At 49.0% G+C, this 23,864-nt stretch overlaps 1 protein-coding gene across 1 annotated transcript in view; it reads right to left on the bottom strand.

Moving 5' to 3' along the window:
- piezo2b (piezo-type mechanosensitive ion channel component 2b) overlaps nt 1-23,864 on the bottom strand; it is a 181,959-nt gene that overhangs the window by 8,019 nt on the left and 150,076 nt on the right. The window contains exons 45-49 of the mRNA XM_072440697.1: nt 16,651-16,783; nt 15,758-15,905; nt 14,642-14,853; nt 13,473-13,631; nt 698-845 (exon numbers count right to left, since the gene is read on the bottom strand). Of these exons, the coding sequence (XP_072296798.1) occupies nt 698-845; nt 13,473-13,631; nt 14,642-14,853; nt 15,758-15,905; nt 16,651-16,783 (800 nt within the window). The remainder of the gene's footprint in view (nt 1-697; nt 846-13,472; nt 13,632-14,641; nt 14,854-15,757; nt 15,906-16,650; nt 16,784-23,864) is intronic.

Below are 23,864 nucleotides of genomic sequence, written 5' to 3'. Positions count from 1 at the left end.
TGTCTATAACGTGAAAAAAATGTGTTTTCTTTCTTCAAAAAACAATAATTTACTAAAACCGTGTAAAACCAAGTACTATTTAAAAAACATTTAGGTGGAAATATGTAAAATATGTTGAAACAAGTTCAATAATTTAAGCATTGGTGGAAGAATTTTGTTATTAAGTTAAAGTACAGATACAAGAGCAACGAAAGTAAAAGTATCAAATAAAAGATTCTAAAAGTATACATATACAAATGTACTTTTAGAGTGACAAAGTGTTTATTATAGCTTTTGGAACTATTAAAAAGTCAAATGTAAAGATTGTGATGAAAATGTTTGTTGATTTTTGTCCCACACAAGCGACTAAATCTATTTCATCACATTTTTGGTCAATTTTATGCCTCAAAGACTTGAACTCAAAACCTTCAGGTAAAATATCTCCATAAACATTGCAATTTAGATGAACTCAAACCAAATACTTTTAAATCTAGTTTGAACATTTAACAGAAAGTACAAATCCCGCTTTTAAATTCAGATAAAGTGAAGATTATCCAATATAAAATGTATTTAAGTAAAGTGCAGATACCTAAAGATTATACTTAAATACAGTACTTTTACTTTTGTACTTTGTTACTTTCCACCACTGAATTCAAACCATTCATTTACTCGTCAAAACTACCAAAAAATGTAGACAAATACTCTTGTTTCCTCTGACCTTCTCCGACTCCCTCCAGCACTTGAGGATGAAGATGTGGGCGTAGATGTCCTCCACACAGATCCAGCTGGAGAGCGAGAGCGACGTGTCGGTCCAAACCCAGTCCATCACAGCCCGGAGCTCCGTCAGGAACGGGACCATACGGAAACTGAGGGCCGAACACCACAACACGCCGTAAACAAAGAGCTACGGGACACGCACTCAACATGACCGCAACCGGAACAAGCCACGACCAGAGAAACAAGCCGCGACCAGAGAAACCAGCCACGACCAGAGAAACCAGCCGCGACCAGAGAAACCAGCCGCGACCAGAGAAACAAGCCGCGACCAGAGAAACCAGCCGCGACCAGAGAAACCAGCCGCGACCAGAGAAACAAGCCGCGACCAGAGAAACCAGCCACGACCAGAGAAACGACCAGAGAAACGACCAGAGAAACGACCAGAGAAACGACCAGAGAAACGAGCCGCGACCAGAGAAACGAGCCGCGACCAGAGAAACGAGCCGCGACCAGAGAAACCAGCCGCGACCAGAGAAACCAGCCGCGACCAAAGAAACCAGCCGCGACCAGAGAAACCAGCCACGACCAGAGAAACCAGCCACGACCAGAGAAACCAGCCACGACCAGAGAAACAAGCCACGACCAGAGAAACCAGCCACGACCAGAGAAACAAGCCACGACCAAAGAAACCAGCCACGACCAGAGAAACCAGCCGCGACCAGAGAAACCAGCCGCGACCAGAGAAACAAGCCACGACCAGAGAAACCAGCCACGACCAGAGAAACAAGCCACGACCAGAGAAACCAGCCACGACCAGAGAAACAAGCCACGACCAGAGAAACCAGCCACGACCAGAGAAACGACCAGAGAAACGAGCCGCGACCAGAGAAACGAGCCACGACCAGAGAAACCAGCCGCGACCAGAGAAACCAGCCGCGACCAGAGAAACCAGCCGCGACCAAAGAAACCAGCCACGACCAGAGAAACCAGCCACGACCAGAGAAACCAGCCACGACCAGAGAAACCAGCCACGACCAGAGAAACAAGCCACGACCAGAGAAACCAGCCACGACCAGAGAAACAAGCCACGACCAAAGAAACCAGCCACGACCAGAGAAACCAGCCACGACCAGAGAAACCAGCCACGACCAGAGAAACAAGCCACGACCAGAGAAACAAGCCACGACCAGAGAAACCAGCCACGACCAAAGAAACCAGCCACGACCAGAGAAACCAGCCACGACCAGAGAAACCAGCCGCGACCAGAGATACCAGCCGCGACCAGAGAAACAAGCCACGACCAGAGAAACCAGCCACGACCAGAGAAACAAGCCACGACCAGAGAAACCAGCCACGACCAGAGAAACAAGCCACGACCAGAGAAACCAGCCACGACCAGAGAAACGACCAGAGAAACGACCAGAGAAACGACCAGAGAAACGACCAGAGAAACGACCAGAGAAACGACCAGAGAAACGAGCCGCGACCAGAGAAACCAGCCGCGACCAGAGAAACCAGCCGCGACCAGAGAAACGAGCCACGACCAGAGAAACCAGCCACGACCAGAGAAACCAGCCACGACCAGAGAAACCAGCCACGACCAGAGAAACAAGCCACGACCAGAGAAACCAGCCACGACCAGAGAAACCAGCCACGACCAGAGAAACCAGCCACGACCAGAGAAACCAGCCACGACCAGAGAAACAAGCCACGACCAGAGAAACCAGCCACGACCAGAGAAACCAGCCACGACCAGAGAAACCAGCCACGACCAGAGAAACAAGCCACGACCAGAGAAACCAGCCACGACCAGAGAAACAAGCCACGACCAAAGAAACCAGCCACGACCAGAGAAACCAGCCACGACCAGAGAAACCAGCCACGACCAGAGAAACCAGCCACGACCAGAGAAACAAGCCACGACCAGAGAAACAAGCCACGACCAGAGAAACCAGCCACGACCAGAGAAACCAGCCACGACCAGAGAAACAAGCCACGACCAGGGAAACCAGCCACGACCAGAGAAACAAGCCACGACCAGAGAAACAAGCCACGACCAGAGAAACCAGCCACGACCAGAGAAACAAGCCACGACCAGAGAAACCAGCCACGACCAGAGAAACGACCAGAGAAACGACCAGAGAAACGACCAGAGAAACGACCAGAGAAACGAGCCGCGACCAGAGAAACGAGCCGCGACCAGAGAAACCAGCCGCGACCAGAGAAACCAGCCGCGACCAAAGAAACCAGCCGCGACCAGAGAAACCAGCCACGACCAGAGAAACCAGCCACGACCAGAGAAACCAGCCACGACCAGAGAAACAAGCCACGACCAGAGAAACCAGCCACGACCAGAGAAACAAGCCACGACCAAAGAAACCAGCCACGACCAGAGAAACCAGCCGCGACCAGAGAAACCAGCCGCGACCAGAGAAACAAGCCACGACCAGAGAAACCAGCCACGACCAGAGAAACAAGCCACGACCAGAGAAACCAGCCACGACCAGAGAAACAAGCCACGACCAGAGAAACCAGCCACGACCAGAGAAACGACCAGAGAAACGAGCCGCGACCAGAGAAACGAGCCGCGACCAGAGAAACCAGCCGCGACCAGAGAAACCAGCCGCGACCAAAGAAACCAGCCACGACCAGAGAAACCAGCCACGACCAGAGAAACCAGCCACGACCAGAGAAACCAGCCACGACCAGAGAAACCAGCCACGACCAGAGAAACCAGCCACGACCAGAGAAACAAGCCACGACCAGAGAAACCAGCCACGACCAGAGAAACAAGCCACGACCAAAGAAACCAGCCACGACCAGAGAAACCAGCCGCGACCAGAGAAACAAGCCAGGACCAGAGAAACCAGCCACGACCAGAGAAACAAGCCACGACCAGAGAAACCAGCCACGACCAAAGAAACCAGCCACGACCAGAGAAACGAGCCACGACCAGAGAAACCAGCCGCGACCAGAGAAACCAGCCGCGACCAGAGAAACAAGCCACGACCAGAGAAACCAGCCACGACCAGAGAAACAAGCCACGACCAGAGAAACCAGCCACGACCAGAGAAACAAGCCACGACCAGAGAAACCAGCCACGACCAGAGAAACGACCAGAGAAACGACCAGAGAAACGACCAGAGAAACGACCAGAGAAACGACCAGAGAAACGACCAGAGAAACGACCAGAGAAACGACCAGAGAAACGACCAGAGAAACCAGCCGCGACCAGAGAAACCAGCCGCGACCAGAGAAACCAGCCGCGACCAGAGAAACAAGCCACGACCAGAGAAACCAGCCACGACCAGAGAAACAAGCCACGACCAGAGAAACCAGCCACGACCAGAGAAACAAGCCACGACCAGAGAAACCAGCCACGACCAGAGAAACCAGCCACGACCAGAGAAACCAGCCACGACCAGAGAAACCAGCCACGACCAGAGAAACCAGCCACGACCAGAGAAACAAGCCACGACCAGAGAAACCAGCCACGACCAGAGAAACCAGCCACGACCAGAGAAACCAGCCACGACCAGAGAAACCAGCCACGACCAGAGAAACCAGCCACGACCAGAGAAACAAGCCACGACCAGAGAAACCAGCCACGACCAAAGAAACCAGCCACGACCAGAGAAACGAGCCACGACCAGAGAAACCAGCCACGACCAGAGAAACCAGCCGCGACCAGAGAAACAAGCCACGACCAGAGAAACCAGCCACGACCAGAGAAACCAGCCGCGACCAGAGAAACCAGCCGCGACCAGAGAAACAAGCCACGACCAGAGAAACCAGCCACGACCAGAGAAACAAGCCACGACCAGAGAAACCAGCCACGACCAGAGAAACAAGCCACGACCAGAGAAACCAGCCACGACCAGAGAAACGACCAGAGAAACGAGCCGCGACCAGAGAAACGAGCCGCGACCAGAGAAACCAGCCGCGACCAGAGAAACCAGCCGCGACCAAAGAAACCAGCCACGACCAGAGAAACCAGCCACGACCAGAGAAACCAGCCACGACCAGAGAAACCAGCCACGACCAGAGAAACCAGCCACGACCAGAGAAACCAGCCACGACCAGAGAAACAAGCCACGACCAAAGAAACCAGCCACGACCAGAGAAACAAGCCACGACCAAAGAAACCAGCCACGACCAGAGAAACCAGCCGCGACCAGAGAAACAAGCCAGGACCAGAGAAACCAGCCACGACCAGAGAAACAAGCCACGACCAGAGAAACCAGCCACGACCAAAGAAACCAGCCACGACCAGAGAAACGAGCCACGACCAGAGAAACCAGCCGCGACCAGAGAAACCAGCCGCGACCAGAGAAACAAGCCACGACCAGAGAAACCAGCCACGACCAGAGAAACAAGCCACGACCAGAGAAACCAGCCACGACCAGAGAAACAAGCCACGACCAGAGAAACCAGCCACGACCAGAGAAACGACCAGAGAAACGACCAGAGAAACGACCAGAGAAACGACCAGAGAAACGACCAGAGAAACGACCAGAGAAACGACCAGAGAAACGACCAGAGAAACGACCAGAGAAACCAGCCGCGACCAGAGAAACCAGCCGCGACCAGAGAAACCAGCCGCGACCAGAGAAACCAGCCGCGACCAGAGAAACAAGCCACGACCAGAGAAACCAGCCACGACCAGAGAAACAAGCCACGACCAGAGAAACCAGCCACGACCAGAGAAACAAGCCACGACCAGAGAAACCAGCCACGACCAGAGAAACCAGCCACGACCAGAGAAACCAGCCACGACCAGAGAAACCAGCCACGACCAGAGAAACCAGCCACGACCAGAGAAACAAGCCACGACCAGAGAAACCAGCCACGACCAGAGAAACCAGCCACGACCAGAGAAACCAGCCACGACCAGAGAAACCAGCCACGACCAGAGAAACAAGCCACGACCAGAGAAACAAGCCACGACCAAAGAAACCAGCCACGACCAGAGAAACCAGCCACGACCAGAGAAACCAGCCACGACCAGAGAAACCAGCCACGACCAGAAAAACCAGCCACGACCAGAGAAACCAGCCACGACCAGAGAAACCAGCCACGACCAGAGAAACAAGCCACGACCAGAGAAACCAGCCACGACCAGAGAAACAAGCCACGACCATAGAAACCAGCCACGACCAGAGAAACCAGCCGCGACCAGAGAAACAAGCCACGACCAGAGAAACCAGCCACGACCAGAGAAACAAGCCACGACCAGAGAAACCAGCCACGACCAGAGAAACAAGCCACGACCAGAGAAACCAGCCACGACCAGAGAAACGACCAGAGAAACGACCAGAGAAACGACCAGAGAAACGACCAGAGAAACGACCAGAGAAACGACCAGAGAAACGACCAGAGAAACGACCAGAGAAACGACCAGAGAAACGACCAGAGAAACCAGCCGCGACCAGAGAAACCAGCCGCGACCAGAGAAACGAGCCACGACCAGAGAAACCAGCCACGACCAGAGAAACGACCAGAGAAACCAGCCGCGACCAGAGAAACCAGCCGCGACCAGAGAAACCAGCCGCGACCAGAGAAACGAGCCACGACCAGAGAAACCAGCCACGACCAGAGAAACCAGCCACGACCAGAGAAACCAGCCACGACCAGAGAAACCAGCCACGACCAGAGAAACCAGCCACGACCAGAGAAACCAGCCACGACCAGAGAAACCAGCCACGACCAGAGAAACAAGCCACGACCAGAGAAACCAGCCACGACCAGAGAAACCAGCCACGACCAGAGAAACCAGCCACGACCAGAGAAACCAGCCACGACCAGAGAAACCAGCCACGACCAGAGAAACCAGCCACGACCAGAGAAACCAGCCACGACCAGAGAAACAAGCCACGACCAGAGAAACCAGCCACGACCAGAGAAACAAGCCACGACCAAAGAAACCAGCCGCGACCAGAGAAACCAGCCGCGACCAGAGAAACAAGCCGCGACCAGAGAAACCAGCCACGACCAGAGAAACAAGCCACGACCAGAGAAACCAGCCACGACCAGAGAAACAAGCCACGACCAGAGAAACCAGCCACGACCAGAAAAACGACCAGAGAAACGACCAGAGAAACGACCAGAGAAACGACCAGAGAAACGACCAGAGAAACGACCAGAGAAACGACCAGAGAAACGACCAGAGAAACGACCAGAGAAACCAGCCGCGACCAGAGAAACCAGCCGCGACCAGAGAAACGAGCCGCGACCAGAGAAACCAGCCACGACCAGAGAAACCAGCCACGACCAGAGAAACCAGCCACGACCAGAGAAACCAGCCACGACCAGAGAAACCAGCCACGACCAGAGAAACCAGCCACGACCAGAGAAACCAGCCACGACCAGAGAAACAAGCCACGACCAGAGAAACCAGCCACGACCAGAGAAACCAGCCACGACCAGAGAAACCAGCCACGACCAGACAAACCAGCCACGACCAGAGAAACCAGCCATGACCAGAGAAACAAGCCACGACCAGAGAAACCAGCCACGACCAGAGAAACAAGCCACGACCAAAGAAACCAGCCACGACCAGAGAAACCAGCCGCGACCAGAGAAACAAGCCGCGACCAGAGAAACCAGCCACGACCAGAGAAACAAGCCACGACCAGAGAAACCAGCCACGACCAGAGAAACAAGCCACGACCAGAGAAACCAGCCACGACCAGAGAAACGACCAGAGAAACGACCAGAGAAACGACCAGAGAAACGACCAGAGAAACGACCAGAGAAACGACCAGAGAAACGACCAGAGAAACGACCAGAGAAACGACCAGAGAAACCAGCCGCGACCAGAGAAACCAGCCGCGACCAGAGAAACGAGCCGCGACCAGAGAAACCAGCCACGACCAGAGAAACCAGCCACGACCAGAGAAACCAGCCACGACCAGAGAAACCAGCCACGACCAGAGAAACCAGCCACGACCAGAGAAACCAGCCACGACCAGAGAAACAAGCCACGACCAGAGAAACCAGCCACGACCAGAGAAACCAGCCACGACCAGAGAAACCAGCCACGACCAGAGAAACCAGCCACGACCAGAGAAACCAGCCACGACCAGAGAAACCAGCCACGACCAGAGAAACCAGCCACGACCAGAGAAACAAGCCACGACCAGAGAAACCAGCCACGACCAGAGAAACAAGCCACGACCAGAGAAACCAGCCACGACCAGAGAAACCAGCCACGACCAGAGAAACCAGCCACGACCAGAGAAACCAGCCACGACCAGAGAAACCAGCCACGACCAGAGAAACCAGCCACGACCAGAGAAACAAGCCACGACCAGAGAAACCAGCCACGACCAGAGAAACCAGCCACGACCAGAGAAACCAGCCACGACCAGAGAAACCAGCCACGACCAGAGAAACAAGCCACGACCAGAGAAACCAGCCACGACCAGAGAAACAAGCCACGACCAAAGAAACCAGCCACGACCAGAGAAACCAGCCACGACCAGAGAAACCAGCCACGACCAGAGAAACAAGCCACGACCACAGAAACCAGCCACGACCAGAGAAACCAGCCACGACCAGAGAAACCAGCCACGACCAGAGAAACAAGCCACGACCAGAGAAACAAGCCACGACCAGAGAAACCAGCCACGACCAGAGAAACCAGCCACGACCAGAGAAACAAGCCACGACCAGAGAAACCAGCCACGACCAGAGAAACAAGCCACGACCAGAGAAACCAGCCACGACCAGAGAAACGACCAGAGAAACGACCAGAGAAACGACCAGAGAAACGACCAGAGAAACGAGCCGCGACCAGAGAAACGAGCCGCGACCAGAGAAACCAGCCGCGACCAGAGAAACCAGCCACGACCAAAGAAACCAGCCACGACCAGAGAAACGAGCCACGACCAGAGAAACCAGCCGCGACCAGAGAAACCAGCCGCGACCAGAGAAACAAGCCACGACCAGAGAAACCAGCCACGACCAGAGAAACAAGCCACGACCAGAGAAACCAGCCACGACCAGAGAAACAAGCCACGACCAGAGAAACCAGCCACGACCAGAGAAACGACCAGAGAAACGACCAGAGAAACGACCAGAGAAACGACCAGAGAAACCAGCCACGACCAGAGAAACCAGCCGCGACCAGAGAAACGAGCCACGACCAGAGAAACCAGCCACGACCAGAGAAACCAGCCACGACCAGAGAAACCAGCCACGACCAGAGAAACCAGCCACGACCAGAGAAACCAGCCACGACCAGAGAAACCAGCCACGACCAGAGAAACAAGCCACGACCAGAGAAACCAGCCACGACCAGAGAAACCAGCCACGACCAGAGAAACCAGCCACACCCAGAGAAACAAGCCACGACCAGAGAAACCAGCCACGACCAGAGAAACAAGCCACGACCAAAGAAACCAGCCACGACCAGAGAAACCAGCCACGACCAGAGAAACCAGCCACGACCAGAGAAACAAGCCACGACCAAAGAAACCAGCCACGACCAGAGAAACCAGCCACGACCAGAGAAACCAGCCACGACCAGAGAAACAAGCCACGACCAGAGAAACAAGCCACGACCAGAGAAACCAGCCACGACCAGAGAAACCAGCCACGACCAGAGAAACAAGCCACGACCAGAGAAACCAGCCACGACCAGAGAAACAAGCCACGACCAGAGAAACCAGCCACGACCAGAGAAACGACCAGAGAAACGACCAGAGAAACGACCAGAGAAACGACCAGAGAAACGAGCCGCGACCAGAGAAACGAGCCGCGACCAGAGAAACCAGCCGCGACCAGAGAAACCAGCCGCGACCAGAGAAACCAGCCGCGACCAAAGAAACCAGCCGCGACCAGAGAAACCAGCCACGACCAGAGAAACCAGCCACGACCAGAGAAACCAGCCACGACCAGAGAAACATGCCACGACCAGAGAAACCAGCCACGACCAGAGAAACAAGCCACGACCAAAGAAACCAGCCACGACCAGAGAAACCAGCCGCGACCAGAGAAACCAGCCGCGACCAGAGAAACAAGCCACGACCAGAGAAACCAGCCACGACAAGAGAAACAAGCCACGACCAGAGAAACCAGCCACGACCAGAGAAACAAGCCACGACCAGAGAAACCAGCCACGACCAGAGAAACGACCAGAGAAACGAGCCGCGACCAGAGAAACGAGCCGCGACCAGAGAAACCAGCCGCGACCAGAGAAACCAGCCGCGACCAGAGAAACCAGCCGCGACCAGAGAAACCAGCCACGACCAGAGAAACCAGCCACGACCAGAGAAACCAGCCACGACCAGAGAAACCAGCCACGACCAGAGAAACAAGCCACGACCAGAGAAACCAGCCACGACCAGAGAAACAAGCCACGACCAAAGAAACCAGCCACGACCAGAGAAACCAGCCACGACCAGAGAAACCAGCCACGACCAGAGAAACAAGCCACGACCAGAGAAACAAGCCACGACCAGAGAAACCAGCCACGACCAAAGAAACCAGCCACGACCAGAGAAACGAGCCACGACCAGAGAAACCAGCCGCGACCAGAGAAACCAGCCGCGACCAGAGAAACAAGCCACGACCAGAGAAACCAGCCACGACCAGAGAAACAAGCCACGACCAGAGAAACCAGCCACGACCAGAGAAACAAGCCACGACCAGAGAAACCAGCCACGACCAGAGAAACGACCAGAGAAACGACCAGAGAAACGACCAGAGAAACGACCAGAGAAACGACCAGAGAAACGACCAGAGAAACGAGCCGCGACCAGAAAAACGAGCCGCGACCAGAAAAACCAGCCGCGACCAGAGAAACAAGCCACGACCAGAGAAACCAGCCACGACCAGAGAAACCAGCCACGACCAGAGAAACCAGCCACGACCAGAGAAACCAGCCACGACCAGAGAAACCAGCCACGACCAGAGAAACAAGCCACGACCAGAGAAACCAGCCACGACCAGAGAAACAAGCCACGACCAGAGAAACCAGCCACGACCAGAGAAACAAGCCACGACCAGAGAAACCAGCCACGACCAGAGAAACCAGCCACGACCAGAGAAACAAGCCACGACCAGAGAAACCAGCCACGACCAGAGAAACCAGCCACGACCAGAGAAACAAGCCACGACCAGAGAAACCAGCCACGACCAGAGAAACCAGCCACGACCAGAGAAACAAGCCACGACCAGAGAAACCAGCCACGACCAGAGAAACGAGCCACGACCAGAGAAACGAGCCACGACCAGAGAAACGAGCCACGACCAGAGAAACGAGCCACGACCAGAGAAACCAGCCACGACCAGAGAAACAAGCCACGACCAGAGAAACCAGCCACGACCAGAGAAAAAAGCCACGACCAGAGAAACCAGCCACGAACAGAGAAACAAGCCACGACCAGAGAAACCAGCCACGACCAGAGAAACCAGCCACGACCAGAGAAACCAGCCACGACCAGAGAAACAAGCCACGACCAGAGAAACAAGCCACGACCAGAGAAACAAGCCACGACCAGAGAAACCAGCCACGACCAGAGAAACCAGCCACGACCAGAGAAACCAGCCACGACCAGAGAAACAAGCCACGACCAGAGAAACAAGCCACGACCAGAGAAACAAGCCACGACCAGAGAAACCAGCCACGACCAGAGAAACCAGCCACGACCAGAGAAACCAGCCACGACCAGAGAAACCAGCCGCGACCAGAGAAACCAGCCGCGACCAGAGAAACAAGCCGCGACCAGAGAAACCAGCCGCGACCAGAGAAACCAGCCGCGACCAGAGAAACCAGCCACGACCAGAGAAACCAGCCACGACCAGAGAAACCAGCCACGACCAGAGAAACAAGCCACGACCAGAGAAACCAGCCACGACCAGAGAAACAAGCCACGACCAGAGAAACCAGCCACGACCAGAGAAACAAGCCACGACCAGAGAAACCAGCCACGACCAGAGAAACAAGCCACGACCAGAGAAACCAGCCACGACCAGAGAAACAAGCCACGACCAGAGAAACAAGCCACGACCAGAGAAACAAGCCACGACCAGAGAAACCAGCCACGACCAGAGAAACCAGCCACGACCAGAGAAACAAGCCACGACCAGAGAAACAAGCCACGACCAGAGAAACAAGCCACGACCAGAGAAACAAGCCACGACCAGAGAAACAAGCCACGACCAGAGAAACCAGGACAATTACACTTTCCTCTGGGCTGAAGGTGCACAACACGCCACTGTAACCACAATGTGTGTCGCACAAACTATTACGGTTTTAATAAGTGTAGTTGATAGAATAAAGCACTGATGTTGTGAGAAATAACATACAAAATGCTTTACCAACATTGCAGGACTGAACTAGAACTAAACTAGAACTAAACTAGAACTAAACTAGGACTAAACTAGTACTAACCAGGTCTAAACCAGGACTAACCCAGAATCAAAACAGGTCTAAAGCAGAATTAATCAAGGACCAAACCAGGTCTAAACTAGTGCTAACCCAGAATTAAACCAGTAAACAAGAGATTATTTTTTTAATATATCTGAAGATGGGTTGTGGGCCGGAATAAATCGCTTGAAGGGCATGATTTGGCCCCCGAGCCTGATGTTGAAATGTTTTTAAATTTGTAACTTTTCACACCAAGTAACAACAGGACTAAAATAAGCTATAAATAATGAGTAATACGTCTTAGTTCTTTCGTTTACAGGAAATACTGCTGTTTCTGTATCGTGTTGCAGTTTGTACATTTCACATAAAAACGAAACCTTCAGACACAGATCTTTATCAGGAAAAGAGAACAAAACAAGCTCTTAAAGGCGGTATGGACGATTTTTCGGTGATTTGAGAACGCAGGCGGAAGTGTGCATGCGCACTCCCCCGTGCGGACTGATACAACACACACGTGCGTTTGTTTATTAGCGCAACGGATCGCATCACATCTCTCGTCTCCCATAGATTTCAGTCCACTTCTGCGTCAGCTCGAACTGTCTTTCTCTGTCTTCATTTTGACCCGTACACTGAGGGAACTATATTATGATAGATCCATGCGCGGAAACGTGGGGACGAGCCTGACGCGGCTGCAGGTGAGCGATAGGTGCGTTTTATGATTAATACGTGGCAAATGATTTATCCACGCCACGAGGAAATATGATAAAAAATTTGCTGAAAAAAATCGTCCATACCACCTTTAACTCAACAATTCATTAGGAAGCAGAGGTCAGGCAACTTCAACATGATCGTACTCGAGTAGAAGTACAAAGCAGTTCGCCGTAGTATAAAAGTATTCAGGGAAACTATTGCTGTCTGGACGCAACAGATGATTTATACCGTATTTTACGGACTATAAGTCGCACCTTTTTTCATAGTTAGATTTATACTTCTATACTTATACTCTGGAGCAACTTATTTGACTTAACTTGAATTTGATGTAACTGGAAAGACAAAACTTTAGCCAAGATTGAGGATAAACCACAAAAATGTGAAACTAAATCATGACGGAACGGAGCAAGAAACACTCATTTACTGTCGTTGACGTAAAGCGTTTTGTCGTTTTTGTCAGATTTATCAAAACATTTACTGCGTTAGAGACAGCTACACATGTAATTGGAGAAGTACAAGTCATTGAAAAGTGACTGCAGCAGTGGTGGAAGTATAACGAAGAAGTATAATGCGGCAGACGGACGGCGGCCTCGCACCTCGGACAAATGTTATGAGAAGGTTTAGTCCCTCCCCCTCCGCCCTCGGCTCTGTGTTTGTTCAGCTGCCGCGGCGACGGCGCTGCGTAACTCACCCCTGGAACAGGAAGAGGTTCACGTAGTTGTAGCTCTTGGTGAGGAAGTTGCCGAGGACGCGGGTGGGGTAACCGCAGCGGATCTGGTACGCCGACAGGCCGAAGTAGATGCACTTGACGAAGTACCACATCTGAGCCACGCGGTTCTCACTGAAGCGTCTGGGGAGAGGCAAGAGAGCGGGCGGTTTGTCGAGTTAGGGCCGTGTTCAGAGAAGGACAGAAATGACAAGCTTTATTCGGATTATCTATCTCACAAGAACAAGCTAAAATGTGTTAAAATTACTACCACAAAAAGTGCAGAAATATCACTTTATACTCTTTGTTTGGGAGATTACGCTGGACGTTTCTCTCTTTTTGAGGTCATTTTAACCGTTTTAACTATAGATTGCGATACATCTCTCACCTCTAACAGCGAGAAAAGCGTCATTCGCATTTTTTGACGCTTTAGAAACAAATATAACTGGTTTTCGATAGTACTTTCCTGAACAGAAACAGTGCAGACTGTTGTTTCAAAGTCATTTAACACACACATAAGTCACATTTCTTCCTCCAAAATCTGCTCCAAAAAAAAGAGTATTTCATTTTTGTCCACAAAGCTCGGTCAATGTGACAGTTTAAGGCTGGATTAAGTTGTTTTAAATGGTAAATCTGCATCTGTTCGGAGCTCTGTGGAATCAGAGCTGGCGCCGCAGAGCTTTTTGTGAGAGTTTGTCTGTAAAGAAGGAGCATAGACTGAAAAGTGTGAGATTTACATTGGGGCTCGTGTTATTCTTAGTAACTTATACGATTTTAAATGCACAAGTTTAAAAGAACGACTCAAAAAAGTACAATTACCACCAAAATAATCGACTCAATTACAGCGTTTGTGTTTGTAATGAGTCACTTTTCCGGTTTTAGCCTTTGTGTACGTTTTTTCGAGGTCGACGGCGGAAACGAACTCTGAAAATGGAGAAATGTGTAAACTCTGCACAGAAAGGCTCAGTCTGAGAATCAAACCTGAGACGTTCTTCCAGCGAGTGACTGTGGCAATTGTAACGTCGCTCGCCAACAACAAAAACACACATAAACCGCCTCACAAAACCCTACGAGGTGTGAGAGAAATGCACGTAGCGGGGCGTGTCCTCCGGGGCGTGTCCTCCGGGGCGTGTCCTCCGGGGCGGGGCGCTCACTTGTCGGTGACGCCGGGCAGAATGAAGAACATCCAGAAGTGGATCCCGAACACGAGGAAGACCTGGAAGATGACTTTTCCCACCACAGACTTCCGCAGGTACAAGGCGCGGTCCACCACCATCGTCCCGAACTGGATCAGGACCATCACCAGGAACGGGCCGGGAACCTGGTCCTCCGACAGCGACGAGGTGATGTCTGCGGCCGAGTGTTTCTGAAACGGAACAGATCGTTTTCACTCAACACGATACAGCTCATGTTTATTTATCTTTATTTTATTTGTCTGTTAATTCATCTATTTATCATGTGTCAACAGCAAAGGTTGCATTACTCATCGAACTTAAATGGAGTTAAGATGTAAAGATGTTTACAATTTAGCAAAAAAAAAGTGTCCCAGAATAGCTACCGTATTTTCCGGACTATAAGTCGCACCTTTTTTCATAGTTTTGGCCGGGGTGCGACTTATACTTATATTTATACTTAAATACTTATTCTCCGGAGAGACTTATATGTGATATTATTTGTTATTTTCACACTTGCAACTGCATTTCATACTCCAGTGCGACTTATATATGTTTTTTTTGGGCTGGTGCGACTTATACTCCAGTGCGACTTATAGTCCGGAAAATACAGTCGTTTTTTAGGTTTATAATTGTACTTCATGTTTGGAATTGATGACATCACACTAGGAAATTACCCAGCAACCACTGAGCCAAAACTTATCCATTGTGATTTTTTATCTTTATTTTACAAATACAAATATATGAGAGCGACTTTATTTTGGTGAATTGTTGTTGTAAAAAAGTTGTTTCTTTAGTGTAAATTCGAAAGTGTGATGTCACTTCCTGTCATTTTTTCCACAAACACCTGCTCGATTGGTGTAAAACTAGAATGTGTAATGTTGTATTATTAGTACTTTTTCTATTTTGTGTTTTATTAAATTGAAAAAGTTGAAAAATGCCGAAAAGTTTCTGCCGAGAAGCTTTTTTTGACTGAAATATTGGACGTTGGGACATTTGCTAATTCCCTTAGAACATCGTTTAATCTGCTTTTCCCTTCGAGGCGACTAATGTTGAGAATTTTGGGCGACGATGAATTGAAACTGAAATTGAGCTCACTCCAAAGGCCCAGAATCCGAAGACAATGATGATGAAGTCCACGGTGTCGGCGAGGAACATCATGACGTAGACGTCGGTGACGGCGCTGTACTCCGGGTGGATCAGGTTGTAGAAGAACTGCTTAATGGGCAAATAGATCTCCAGAAACCTACAAACGGAATGAAAACGAGACAATATTCAAAAATGTGTTTCGACCTTTGACCTTAACTCATTATTCTCATCTGCTGCGCAATTTTCTAACTCAGCACTCGATAAGTTAAAGAAAAAAAAGGGAAAATGAACCCAAACAATGACAAAAAATTTGATTACCGTATTTTCCGGACTATAAGTCCCTTTTTCATAGTTTTGGCCGGGGTGTGACTTATACTTATATTTATACTTAAATACTTATACTCCGGAGCGACTTATATCAAATCAAATCAAATCAATTTATTTTTGTTTTTTTGTTTATTTATATGTGATATTGTTTGTTATTTTCACACTTGCAACTGCATTTCATACTCCAGTGCGACTTATATATGTTTTTTTCTTCTCTATTATGCCTTTTTTGGCTGGTGCGACTTATACTCCGGAAAATACGGTAGTTCAAAAATGTATTGCGACTTTTGACTCTTGGCTCATTATTCTTATCTCCTTGCAATTTTCTAACTCAGCGCGTCAATAAGTTTAATAAAAATAAAAAAAACAAATCCAAAGAATGGCAAAATTTTTTATCAAATTTCCTCAAAATTCAGTTTTTCAATACGTCGACATATTGAATATTTTTGTAGATTTGTACTAATTTTCTGCTGAGTAACTTCTGTCCAAATGTCTTTTAAATCTGATTGGATGTCTTTTTGTAGTTTTTTCCAGCGCATGACTTTATTAATTGCAGATATTGATATAAAAAGTACCTTCTGATCATGAAGCCTTTGGCCTTGTACAGCTGCTCCTTGACTTTCTCCAGGACCATCTCTTTCCGGGTCTTCAGTTGGACGCTGGCCTCGCTGCCCTCTCTGTGGCTGCTGTGGCGAGAGGTCGAGCTTCCTGTGAAAACCATTAACGAGTCGCAGAGTTAATGAGCCGCCACGAGGGACGCCGGACACACACTGACCAGCAGAGGGCGCAAGAACTCAGAGCGTCGCTGTCAGCGGTTCAAGTGAGGATCACCACGAGCTGCTGAAGTTCAGAAGCAGCGCGTGAGAACTGTAAGTGTAACCCACGTACTTTTATTGCAAATAGGGGAAAAAAACTACAACTCCCAATACTTCTTGTCACGTGGTTTACGTATGTTACGCGTCACTTTAGCCAATCACACGCTTGCCGGTTCAATATCAGCTTCCTGTGTGCCTCTCCGGGCACGGGGTCGGGAGAGGCGACAGGACGGCTGAACCAGGTACGCTTTGCAACAAACATCCGCTTTTTAATCATCTTAAATGTCGCCGGTTTTAAACTCGTGTATGTGAATAGACGCTTTATCAACCGCCGCTGATGCTGGACTCGTAGCGCGCAGGAAAACGTGGAATTTGGTGAGTCTGTCTGAGTTGTCTGTCTGTGTCTTCTTGGTGTGATGCATATTGCTTTGATTATTGAGATATATATATATATATATATATATATATATATATATATATATATATATATTGCCGTGCCAACAGATTATTTATCTAAACAGGTATTTATTCAAGTGTTTATTTAAATGTATTTGTACAACTGAATGTAATAAGTATTTACTGCATTACTTGTAATTTAAAGAGATGAACCTAGAAGCTAGCTAAATGTTGGGTATTACACTGATGGACCTGTTTATTGATCGCAGGCCAGGTGTGCCCAGTGGGGTACCAGGTGTGCCCAGTGGGGTACCAGAACGAAGGATTAACTTGATGGCGAGCTGAGACCAGCCTGGACCCAGAACCAGAACTGAACACTGAACATTACAAAACTACAAACTTTCCAACATGAGCCACCTGCGGTATGGTAGGGGCTGATTCAGCCGTCCACTCCCACCCGAAAGACACCACACACCTTGCGAACTCTCCCCTCAGTCACAGCGCTATATTTTTGGACAATACAAGAACCCGGTTGCTTCTTTTATGGACATTTGTACTATTTTCATTGAGATTTGCAAGTGTTACTATGAGTGTGTGTGCTTTCTACCATGGATGTCTTGCACTGAACATTATTGAACCTTGGATTGTTATTGATACCACCAGAAATTGAAATATGTTTCAGTATACCATTAGAAATCTGCAGATTGTATATATTGTAAATATTGGTATGTTGGTCACTGTAAATATATAAGGCACAGCCGCACTTTGATTCGCTGGTTTTTGTATTATTACTTACATGCACCTCCCTGAGTCGAACCTTCTGATCTAGCCAAGTGGCATATTCTCACATATGCTACATAAGAAAAACATGGCGAGCTAGCCAGGAGGTCATGTTAAGTATATGATACATTGCTAGTTAATTTAATTTCATTCAGACTCACCAAATTAAATCAATGATGAATGTGTTGGACTCACTCGGTGTTAAAATTCCTAACTCCGTGCTAGTGAGCGGGATACCGAATTGTGATTCAGAGGAAGTGGAAGACTTCCTGCTACAATACGGGGCCATAGAACGCTCAGTTAAAGTAGATTCACCCGAAAGTGAATTTCACAAGAAATTAGTGGTTGAGTTTAAAACCGGTTCTGCGTTTGAGTTGTTAACACCTATTCTACCTTACACGTTTAAACCAGAGGAAAATGAATATTGTGTTTATCCAAGATTTATGCAGCTAATGTAGGTTGTGATAAGACACGGACTTATTTAGCTGACTTAAAAGAAGTGGCAAAATTGTCTGGCCAGGACTTTACTGACGTTTTACAAGAATTAATGACCCAAATAAATGAAGCAGTTGCTGAGATGCGCACTGTTAAACCTGAACGCCCCACAGAATTCAAAATGGCTGATCCCTCAACACCACCACAATACAAAATGGCTGCTGATTCTGAACTGGTTACCACACCTGCTGCAGCTGGAATGGGACAAAGACACCCCACAATCACCATGTCTCCTGCGGATTTGAATCCACCTGGAATACAGAGGTATGTGGTGGAACACATTGTAAAAAGTGACGATGTGCGTTCTTCACACAGATTACGAATGTTTTCCGGAAGAACCCCCCGACCACAGCATGAAGTGGATTACGACGCATGGCGTTCGAGTGTGGATATTATCTTGAAAGACCCTGCTGCATCTGAAATGCAAAGAACACGGCAGATCCTTGACAGCCTACTGCCGCCTGCTGTGGACCTTTTGAAACATCTCGGTGCAGATTTGCCTGCGGAAATATTTATTCAACATTTAGATTCTGCCTTTGGAACTGTACAAGATGGGGAAGAACTTTACATAAAGTTTATGGATACTTTGCAAGATTCGGGTGAGAAGCCATCCGTCTATTTACAGCGACTGCAAGTAGCACTTAGTCTTGCTGTAAAGAGGGGAGGAGTAAAACCAAGGGACATCAACAGGCACCTGCTGAGCCAATTCTGCAGGGGATGCTGGGATAATAACCTCATTTCTGAGCTCCAGTTAAAACAGCGGAAATCAAACCCACCTTCTTTTGCGGAGCTGTTGTTACTATTGAGGACTGAAGAAGATCGTGAAGCAAGTAAGGTGCAGAGGATGAAACAACATCTTGGGACATCAAGACGTGTCGCTGCTCAAGCACAGTTCGCCGTCGAAGGAAGTGATGTTTCTGCTGCCCTGTCGACGCTCACCAAGCAAATGGCTGAGGTACAACAGCAACTGGCTGCGCTGACTGTTTCCCGGGTTACCCAGTCCAACCACCACTCATTTACTCAAAGAGTCCAGCAGTCAAGTCAAAATTCCAGACCTGCTCGGACTACATCTTATTCATCGTCTCCAAGCCCCAAGCCTGGATTTTGTTTCCGATGTGGTGAAGATGGACATATACGACCACAGTGTGAGAATCGACCAAATGAAGAGCTTGTAAATACAAAACGTAAACAGTTTAATGAGAGGAAACAGAAATGGCAGCGGTGCCATCAGGCAACCAATGGACATTTAAACTAATCTCAGCTCCTGTGGAGGGACATACAGGAGCTGTGCAGGACCCCCACTGTCCCGCAAAGAAAAGGAATATTCACAGTGTTAATTCACAGCAAACTGGTCCGGGGTTATTACCAAAAATTCCCTGTGGGCTTGTTGGATCCCGATGCACTGCAGAGGTCAGTATTGCTGGTCAAACCCATAAGTGCCTGCTCGACACAGGGTCACAGGTGACCACAGTATCTGCATCCTTTTACAATAAACACCTCTACGAACAACCGATCCAGCCACTCCATGATCTTCTGCAAATTGAGGGTGCTGCTGGACAAACCATTCCATACCTTGGGTACATAGAGCTCTCCGTTGAGTTTTCTAAAGACTTTGTGGGCGAAAAGGAAGTTGTTTCAACACTTTCATTAGTTGTTCCGGATGCAAGCCCACACATCGCAACTCCTCTCCTCATTGGCATGAACACACTAGAGACACTATATGGACAGTGCTGTCATTCAGCATTCCAGCCGAATGCCCAGGGTTACAGAGCGGTTTTAAAGACATTACAGCTGTTACAGCAATGCAAGGACTATGGCAAAATAGGCGTTGTGAGACTTAACAACAAGGCACCAGTGTGCGTTCCGGCGGGTCGCACCATTGTCATCGAGGGCTCTGCTAAAGTCTCTTCTCCACCACCCAGCCACAGTGTCCTTTTGCAACATCCTGCCTCTGCTCTGCCTGGTGGAATATACGTCAGCAGCTGTCTCATCATGCTTCTAGCTCTACCTCCATTTAAGGTTCCGGTAGTAATTTCAAATGAATCCGAATGGGACACTTTTATTCCCCCACTGAGTGTGATCGCTGATTTAGAGGACTATCACTGCATGTGAACCGAACATCAGGTGACAAACCATGCTACAACTCCATCATCCAAATTAAACATCAACTTTGGAGATTCGCCTCTCTCAGCTGAATGGCAAGAGAGGATCACAGAGAGACTAAACACTGTTTCGGAGGTATTTTCTCAACATGACTTAGATTTTGGATGTACCACTACTGTAAAGCATAAGATCCCACTTCACGACTCCACACCGGTGAAGCAGCGTGCTCGGCCAATTCACCCACAGGATATCGAAGCAGTCAGACGCCATCTACGTGACCTTCTTGAGGCCGGAGTCATACAGGAATCTACTTCTCCTTTCTCGTCTCCTGTAGTGGTGGTGAGGAAGAAAAATGGTGATGTACGGTTATGCATAGACTATCGCAAATTGAACCTTCAGACCATTAAAGATGCATATGCTTTACCAAATCTTGAAGAATCATTTTCTGCCCTCACTGGGTCAAAATGGTTCTCCGTGCTGGATCTAAAGAGTGGATACTACCAGATAGAGATGGATGAGGAGGACAAACAGAAAACTGCATTTGTGACCCCCCTTGGGTTTTGGGAGTTTAATCGCATGCCACAAGGGATTACAAATGCACCCAGCACCTTTCAGCGCTTGATGGAGCGATGCATGGGAGATCTCCACCTGAAAGAGGTGTTGGTGTTTATAGACGATTTGATAATTTTTTCTGACACTTTGGAGGAGCATGAGCGAAGGCTTCTTAGAGTTCTTAAGCGATTGGGGGAATATGGACTAAAATTATCACCAGAGAAATGTCGGTTTTTCCAGACATCTGTCCGATACCTGGGACATATAGTATCTGAAAATGGTGTGGAAACAGACCCAGAAAAGATCAAAGCCATAAAAACCTGGCCAATTCCCACGACACTTAAGCAATTAAGATCATTTCTGGGTTTTGCCGGATACTATCGCCGATTTATACGAGACTACGCCGTCATTGCCAAACCACTAAATGACCTGACTCGTGGATACCCACCAGCTCGCAAGTCAAAGAACTCTTGACCACAATCATCACTGTATAGTCCGAACCAGCCATTCGGGGAAAGGTGGACTAGCCAATGTCACGACGCTTTCGACGCACTCATTGTAAAGCTGACCACTGCTCCAGTGCTTGGTTTTGCAAATCCAACTCATCCGTACATTCTCCATACGGACGCTAGTGTGACGGGACTGGGAGCAGCGTTGTACCAGGAGCAGGAGGGGAAGCTTCGGGCCATAGCCTACGCCAGCCGTGGACTGTCGCAAAGTGAAAGCCGTTACCCCGCACATAAACTAGAATTTCTTGCCCTCAAGTGGAGTGTAACGGAAAAATTTCAGGATTATCTTTATGGATCAAACTTTACAGTGGTTACTGACAGCAACCCCCTCACCTACCTCCTCACCACTGCTAAACTGGACGCTACAGGACATCGTTGGTTGGCTGCTTTGTCTACCTATTCTTTCAAAATCCAATACCGGGCTGGAACACGGAACAAAGACGCAGATGCTCTCTCCAGACGTCCTCATTGTTCTTCAAGTGACGACATCCTGCAAGACCATGAGATGGTAAATCAATTCATAACTCGGCATGCCGCTGACTTTGAAGTGATTTCAGAAGACATTGTGAATGCCATATGCCAAGGTCATTATGTCCGCTCTACACATGACCAAGGGTTCACTTATGTGGAGTCAATGTCCGTCACAGCTGACACTATTCCGGACGATTATTGCTCTGGAGGTATACACCATTTGTCAGTCATTCCTGCCTTCGATGTTAAAGAAAAGCAACACGCTGACCCATGCATCCGAGAGTTAATCCATCAGCTCGAAACGGGTGAAAAGCCTCCGCCAACCGCAAGGGCTGAACTCCCTGAACTGCCACTCTTGTTAAGAGAATGGTCAAGGATGGAGCTGATGGACGGAGTGTTGTACAGGAAGAGGCGAGATAATGAAAATATTTCGTATCAACTAATTCTCCCTGAAGAACTGCGTCCAGTGGTTCTGAAAAATCTTCATGATGACATGGGTCACATGGGGATTGAACGTACCCTTGACCTGGTACGAACAAGATTTTATTGGCCGAAAATGGCAGCAGATGTGGAGCAAAAGATCAAAAATTGCGGTCGTTGTGTCCGTCGGAAAGCACTGCCTGAAAGAGCTGCTCCACTTGTCAACATTAAAGCAACACGTCCGCTTGAACTTTTGTGTATGGATTTCCTGAGTCTTGAGCCTGACACCAGCAACACCCGTGACATTTTGGTCTTGACTGATCATTTCACAAAATTTGCATTTGCCATCCCCACACCTAACCAAAAAGCAAAGACTGTAGCCAAATGTTTGTGGGAGAATTTCATTATTCATTATGGCATCCCCGAGCGAATTCACACAGACCAGGGGGCAGATTTTGAGTCTAAACTAATTAAAGAATTATGTGAAGTTGCTGGTATTCTCAAGAGTAGAACAACGCCGTACCACCCACGAGGAAACCCAGTTGAACGATTCAACCGAACACTACTTGCAATGTTGGGAACACTGGAAACAAAACAGAAAACAAAATGGAAGGAATATGTAAAACCACTGGTTCACGCATACAACTGCACCAGGAACGAGGTTACCGGTTTTACCCCGTACGAGTTGATGTTCGGGAGAACACCTCGCCTTCCTGTGGACTTGGCATTCAATCTTCCTGTGCGTGAGACCAAGCACAAAACTCACTTGCAGTATGTCAAATCACTGAAATCAAGATTGGAAGAAAGTTTCAAAATTGCCTCGGACAACGTTTCAAAATCTGCAGGCAGAAACAAAGCACGGTTTGATCGTCGTGTGATTCCATCTGCACTGGTGCCAGGGGACCGAGTCCTGGTGAGAAATGTACGCCTTAGAGGAAAGCACAAACTGTCTGATAAATGGGAACAAGGAGTTTATGTTGTCGTCCATCGAGCTGGAGAATTTCCAGTGTACAAAGTCAAACCTGAAAGTAATGATGGACCTGCACGGACTTTACATAGAGACCTGCTTCTTCCATGCAGTCTTCTCACAGACAGTGATAACTCCTCACTGGAGCACTCACCGGTCCGTAGACCCATAACTCGACAGCATAAAAACATTGACAATCTCGCAAACTCCGCTGCTGAGGATGAAGGCCATGATAATTGGATCCCCTATGTCAGTCCACCAACTATGCACTTCACCGTAGA

The sequence above is a fragment of the Eucyclogobius newberryi genome, unplaced genomic scaffold, assembly GCF_026437365.1.
Source record: "Eucyclogobius newberryi isolate DKJ021-1_F unplaced genomic scaffold, fEucNew1.0.hap1 SCAF_12, whole genome shotgun sequence".
In the NCBI taxonomy this organism is placed as follows: domain Eukaryota; kingdom Metazoa; phylum Chordata; class Actinopteri; order Gobiiformes; family Gobiidae; genus Eucyclogobius; species Eucyclogobius newberryi.
Note: the sequence above shows the minus strand (reverse complement) of the source record. Positions and strands in the feature narration are given on the sequence as shown.